At 32.0% G+C, this 6,290-nt stretch overlaps 2 protein-coding genes across 2 annotated transcripts in view; one reads left to right on the plus strand and one right to left on the minus strand.

The window, feature by feature from the left end:
- LOC107465308 (uncharacterized) overlaps nt 1–868 on the minus strand; it is a 2,075-nt gene extending 1,207 nt beyond the window's left edge. Inside the window, exons 1-2 of the mRNA XM_016084293.3 lie at nt 517–868; nt 261–351 (exon numbers count right to left, since the gene is read on the minus strand). Coding sequence (XP_015939779.1) covers nt 261–351; nt 517–586 — 161 coding nt within the window. The 5' untranslated portion in view covers nt 587–868. The remainder of the gene's footprint in view (nt 1–260; nt 352–516) is intronic.
- An 809-nt stretch (nt 869–1,677) lies between these two features.
- On the plus strand, nt 1,678–4,347 carry LOC107465301 (protein FAR1-RELATED SEQUENCE 5-like). The gene is made up of 3 exons (XM_052254246.1): nt 1,678–3,777; nt 3,888–3,950; nt 4,246–4,347. The coding sequence occupies exons 1-3, from the start codon at nt 1,678–1,680 to the stop codon at nt 4,345–4,347; spliced, it is 2,265 nt and encodes a 754-aa protein (XP_052110206.1).
- The last annotated feature ends 1,943 nt before the right edge of the window (nt 4,348–6,290 follow it).

The following is a 6,290-nucleotide window of genomic DNA, read 5'->3' on the forward strand; positions in this document are numbered from 1 at the left end:
GCTCCAATATGAACACATGATCAATCATAAAGCTCATATATTCAGCGCGTAGCTAACATACTCATCTTTCATAATGAAATCAAGAAACAGCTCCTCGGAGAATAAATATGAGAAACTGGATTGCATTAAATGCAAAAGAATAAAAGCAAGCTACTTGAAAGGGCAAACAAATTAAGATAATTTATCTCTATCTCATTTGAATTTTCCAAAAAAAAAAAAAAAAAAATCGCAAACACAACATGAGATATTATATAACTTGCCTGGCGTGAATGATCTTAACACTGGTTTTCATGTTAGGTCGAGACCAATTGTACGCAATTGAACCCGAGATGCCGCTAAGCCACAAACACCCTGATTCCAATAACAATCGCAACAATTCAAATCAGAAATAAATTAGGTATCCTTCAAATCAAAATTTATCAACAAAATCACAATCCAAATATCACGCGCAAACAACAAAAAAGATGTTTCAGAAGAATCTAATCTAATCTGAAATTAAAAAGATGATAAACTGACCAACAGTACGGAGCTTGTGCTCGACGACCCACTTCCTTACAGATTCAAATTGGGTCTTAGCATCAGCCATTGCAGCGACTCAGAGAGAGAGAGAGAGAGAGAGAGAGAGAGAAAGAAAGAGAGAAATTTGGGGAAAATAGCAAGGATTTAGAGAAGGAAGAGGAATCAGGAGAGGGAACCGAACAAAAAAGGATTAGGCAATTTTATGGATTTAAGGGTTTCAAGAAAGTTTGATTTATATACGATTTTAGGGAGAGAATAGAAATAGAAAATAGAAAATAGAAAATATAAAGTACGTTGCAAAAACGAAGTCGTAATGGAATTTGAAAACCTGTGATGCCAAAATTGGTTGGCTGGGGCTGGGGTGGGCAGGCAGCCGCCAGTGGCATGTTATATTTCATGTTGGGTATATTAAGTATTAACATGTGGCAATATTAATTTTAATAATTTGTAACTCGCCCATTGTTTTCACGAACGAAAACCATCTTGATTTTAGAGTTTAGACACTTCACAGACCATCCAAGTTGGGGAGTGGACGGGAACGGATCCTCTCTGGTGGAAGAAAAAATTGACACTGTCCAGTGGAAGATCCCAACCTTTAATAAAATCAACGGTCCTAATTATAACTATAATTATAATTTTATTTTATTTTTTTAGTACTCTCACGTTCCAGCTTCTTTTATTTTTATTATCTTTCCGCGCTTCTTTTCACCATCTTCTCTGAAAAATTAAACTTTTTAACTTCTATTATATTCTTCTTTTCAAGTAGTTTATTTTTAATAATATCTTGTGATGCTAATAGAAGGCCATTACAGACTCATTTTAAAGATAACAATTCTTCTCTTTTAACATTGAGGTTTTGTGCTTTTATTCTTATTCTCATTTTTTTTTATCTAATTCTCTTACTCAAGTCTTCTTTTCCAATTATGTGATAATACGTTTAGTTTGACATTAATTTTTTTTCAAGCTATAAATTTTCTGATTGAAAATTAACAAATTGTGCTATATGAGTACTTTTGTTTTTTAATGTTCATGTTCTTGTAATTGAATCTTTAAATTAGTTTTTCTGTTAACAATTAAAAAAATGTACTTTTTAAATATTTTTTCTTTTCATTCTTGTTTTTATTTTAGGATGTGCAACGATTTTTGAATGCCCAAAATATGGATGTAGAATTTGATTGGCTACCTAAATTGGGCAAAATTTTTAACACTGTGGAAGAGGCATGGCAATTTTGGATTGATTATGGTGGGAGGATGGGATTTGGTGTCCGCAAGCAATATTCTAACAAAAATGCAGATGGAAAAATTCTAAGTCTTAGATTCGTCTGTACCAAAGAAGGTGTTCGTAAATCAGACAAAAGAGATTCTTTGACGGTCATTCCTAGACTTGAAACAAGGACTAATTGTGGTGTAAAATTAGGAATCAGATATATTAAAGGCATTGAAAAATATGAGATTCATGATTTTTTCAGTGAGCATAATCATCCTTTGCATCTTTCACATACAACTCACATGTTAACATGTCAACGGAAAATATCTCAGGTTCAAGCTCAAGAAATTGAAATGGCAGATGACTCCGGAATCACACAACGGGCTTCATTTGAATTGATGAGTAGACAAGTTGGTGGAAGAGAAAATATTGGTTATACACGTTTAGACCAAAAAAATTATCTTCGTACCAAAAGAATGAAAAGCATGGCATACGGGGAGGCAGGCAGCTTGTTAGCATATTTTCAACAAGAATCTCTAGAAAATCCATCATTCAGTCATGCTATTCAATTAGATTTAGAAGAACAAATAACGAATATTTTTTGGGCTGATGCAAAAATGATCATGGATTATGAATATTTTGGTGATGTGGTTACTCTTGACACTACATATAGTACTAATAATGCTTGTAGGCCTTTGGCTGTATTTGCAGGATTTAATCACTTTAGAGGGGTAGTGATATTTGGAGCTGCACTTCTTTATGACGAGAGTTCAGATTCATTTGAATGGCTGTTTAGAGTGTTTTTGAAGACACACAAAAACAAGAAGCCTCGAACTATTTTCACAGATCAAGCTGCTGCAATGGCTAATGGTTTGGCTAAGGTAATGCCTGAAACATATCATGCTTTATGTTCTTGGCATTTGATGCAAAATGGCATAAAACATCTTGGTAATTTGATGAAGAATGGTTCTTATTTTCTGCGAGACTTTAAAGCATGTATGTATGAATATGTAGATGAAACTAATTTCAAAGAAGCATGGGATAAATTATTAGATGACTATGATCTTAAGGAAAATAAGTGGTTGATGAACTTGTATAAATTAAAGGAGAAGTGGGCAAGATGCTATATGAACAATGCATTTACTATTGGCATGCGGAGTACACAGCTTAGTGAAAGTTTGAATGCAGATCTCAAAAATTGTATGAAACCAAACCTAAACATCATTCAATTTTTCAATCACTTTGAAAGAGTTGTCAATGATAAGAGATACAATGAGCTACAAGGAGAATTTCAATCCAGACAGAAGTTACCCAGGTTGAAGATGGTAAGTTCACCACTATTGCAACAAGTTTCTGAAGTATATACCTTGCCATTGTTTAATCTTTTTCAAGAGGAGTATGACAAATATTCTGCAGCTTGCATAAGAGAAGTAAATGATAGAAGCTTTGTTTATGAATATGTGGTTGCATTGTGCAATGAGAATAAAGAGTTTAAAGTAACATTTGATCCTTCTTTGAGCTCAATTTCATGTAATTGTAGAAAGTTTGAGACTTTTGGCATTTTGTGTTGTCATGCAATCAAAGTTTTAGATGTTAAAGATATTAAATTACTGCCTGAACAGTATATTTTGAAGAGGTGGACAAGAGGAGCAATGAGGAGATTAGTAAAAGATATGCATGGAAGAATAGTTGAAGAAGATACTTGTCTTACTAGCACACAATGGTTTAAGCAAACCTGTCCTAAGTTAGTAAGAACAGTCACACAAGCCTCTGATTGTAAAGAAGCACGTGTCTTTGTGGAAAAAGCTGTGGAGGAGTTAAGTAAAAAGGTTGATGATATCTGCAAACTAAATTTGGGATTAGAAATCAACGATACTGATTCTTCCCTCCCAATTCAATGTACAAACCTTCAACTCTTGGAAGTCAGAGGTTTGAAAAGAAGAAATGGCGTGAGAAATTTTAGAAGGCGTCCAAAAAGTTGGGTTGAAAAACAACCCAAAAATAAGAAGAATCAATTTAGCAACACTTCACAACAACAAAAACAAGACAAGGTAGAATTATAAATTACGTAGTAAAATAGAGTAGGTGATATGAGTACAATGTTGAGTACTTTAAATTTCTATGTTTTTTTATAAATTGTTTTCTTTATCATGTTATACAGGTCATTAAGCTTAATGGTTCAATATCTCAATTAGATGAGCATGGTTTTAATAGGCTATTAATGGTAAGTTTTCTTAATTATTTGTAAAATGATATTTATATATTGTTTAACATGATGAATTTTTTTTATTGGTGTTTAACATTACTATGATTATCTATAACTAATAGGAACCGTTGGATGTATTTCTTCAACCAAATACATTTGTGAACCATCAAGAAAGTTTATAAAATTTAAGGTAATTTTTAGTTATAAAATATCTCAATAAATAATTACTTAGATTATTGTAAACAAATTAGCATAGTAATACTTTATTTACTTATTTCACTTAATAACGATTTTATATTTTTTTTTTTTGTAGAATCTTGGATGCATACTAACAGAGCTTTTTAATGCCAAATATGCCAAATATGCTTGGATTACTATTGATTTTGGAAGATATTTGACTGAATTATTGAAATAGAGTTGTAATAGATCTCACAAAAACAGAATAGTGTAAAAGAGAAGAAGAACCTATCATTTATAATTTGTTTTTTGGGATATATTTCTTAACATTTCATATTGTAATTTTACTATTTTGATTGATTTGCCTGATTGGATTTTCGCTAACTCATTTGTTCTGGCAATAATCTACAAAATTGACAATTATATGCAGAATTTGAAAATTACAGAACTCAGATCCTGTCATACTAATTAAAAGCAGTGGATATTTTGCATAACAAAATAATATAATCAAAATGATTAAGGTCTAAATAATGAAAACAGGGTACTACTTGAATGGCCAACATTACAGATAAGTAAATCCTCAAATTTTTTATAAATTAAATTCTTAAATCATAAGATGATTGTAAGAATAATAAAATTGTTTATCTTCTGCAAAACTTACAACACATATCATTCAGAACTTCATTGCTCTTTTTTACTAACTTACAAAACATATCATTTAGAACTTCACTGCTCTCCTTTATTTATTTTAAAGTGACACCAAATGCCTAATTCAAAAAACAGAATATTAAAAATAATTTTGTTTGGAAAAAAAAGACAACATTTTTAGAAGCAAACACAAATAAGAAAAAAAATCAAACGAATTGAGTAAAATTGTGTAGAATAGCAAACACAAACTATTGCAATTTAAAGAAAAATAAAACTAATTTTTTTATTTTGTCACCCACATCGGTAATAAGACCATTTATATCTCAAATGACCAACCACACAAATTCAAACCAATTATTATCAATAAAAATTATTAATTTAGGAATTTAGTGATTGACAGAGAAAAAGAAGAACGTGAAAAGGTATTCAAATCTTAAATTGTACTCGCAAAATTGTTGAAGCAGGAAAAAAAGATGACGAATGAAGGTTCTTCTTCTTGTTGTGTTACTGCTGGGGAAGAGAATAGAACGAGTGGACTGTGAAAGTGAAGATAAGAAGAAGAGTTTATAAAATTTGAGAAGAGAGAGTTTTTTCTTGGTGCTATTACTGCGAGAAAAGAATAGACTCGTGAAAAGTGAAATTGAAGAGAAGAAGGGTTTGCAAAATTTGGGAAAGTAATAGTCATAATTATAGTTATAATTAGAACCGTTGATTTTATTAAAGGTTGGGATCTTCCACTGGACAGTGTCAATTTTTTTCTCCACGGGAGAGGATCTGTTCCCGGAGTGGATCCTCTCAAGGGGTCAAGCCTAAGTAATTTTTGGTTCACAAAACCTTAGGTGGTCAACACGGATAAAGCAAACCGGCGGATTCTCTGATTGACCCTCCCAAGTTTGAAAAATTATGTTATATCAATTTCAATTGTTAAGCGAGTTGTGTTATATCAATTAAAAAAATTATGATTATACTTATTTTTATGTAAATTTAATAAAATTATAAAGACTAATAGAATAATTAAATTTTTTTATAGTATAATATAATTTTTATTTTTTATCAATTATTTTTAACGTTAAAAGAGATATATGTAAAAGTGTTGTATATAATATTTTTCATATATATGATGTGTTATATACACAATTTAATTTTTAAATGGGAGAAATATTGTTGTAGTACTGCATGAATGCGCTTTTTAATATTGATATTGGACTCATGCTAGTGTATGAGAATGATATGGGGGTGGGAGGTGTCTAACAAAAATGTGGGTTCAGGGGAGTAGGAACTCGGACCCTCCGAGTTCAGCAAGCAAAACCCACGGTCCGATTTCTTTGCGTTGTAGCTGTTTGGAGTGGAACTCGGACCCTCCGAGTTGGCAAGGATAACGCACCGTTCGATTTTCGTATTACCCAATCGCACGGTCCGAATTGCGTGAAAGGAGGAACACGCGTCGTATCCCCGCTGATCCACAAACGGTGCTCCTAGAAAACACACAAAGAAGCCACTCTCTCACCATCCGAAGACACTCACTCACCTTTC

This window comes from Arachis duranensis, chromosome 9 (assembly GCF_000817695.3).
Source record: "Arachis duranensis cultivar V14167 chromosome 9, aradu.V14167.gnm2.J7QH, whole genome shotgun sequence".
NCBI lineage: Eukaryota > Viridiplantae > Streptophyta > Magnoliopsida > Fabales > Fabaceae > Arachis > Arachis duranensis.

Excerpts from the sequence above, each read along its gene's own strand:
- LOC107465301 (XM_052254246.1), top strand. The coding sequence starts at position 1,678 with ATGGATGTAGAATTTGATTGGCTACCTAAATTGGGCAAAATTTTTAAC. Across the intron at positions 3,778-3,887 it reads AACAACAAAAACAAGACAAG|GTCATTAAGCTTAATGGTTC; the intron begins GTAGAATTATAA and ends CATGTTATACAG. Across the intron at positions 3,951-4,245 it reads GTTTTAATAGGCTATTAATG|AATCTTGGATGCATACTAAC; the intron begins GTAAGTTTTCTT and ends TTTTTTTTGTAG.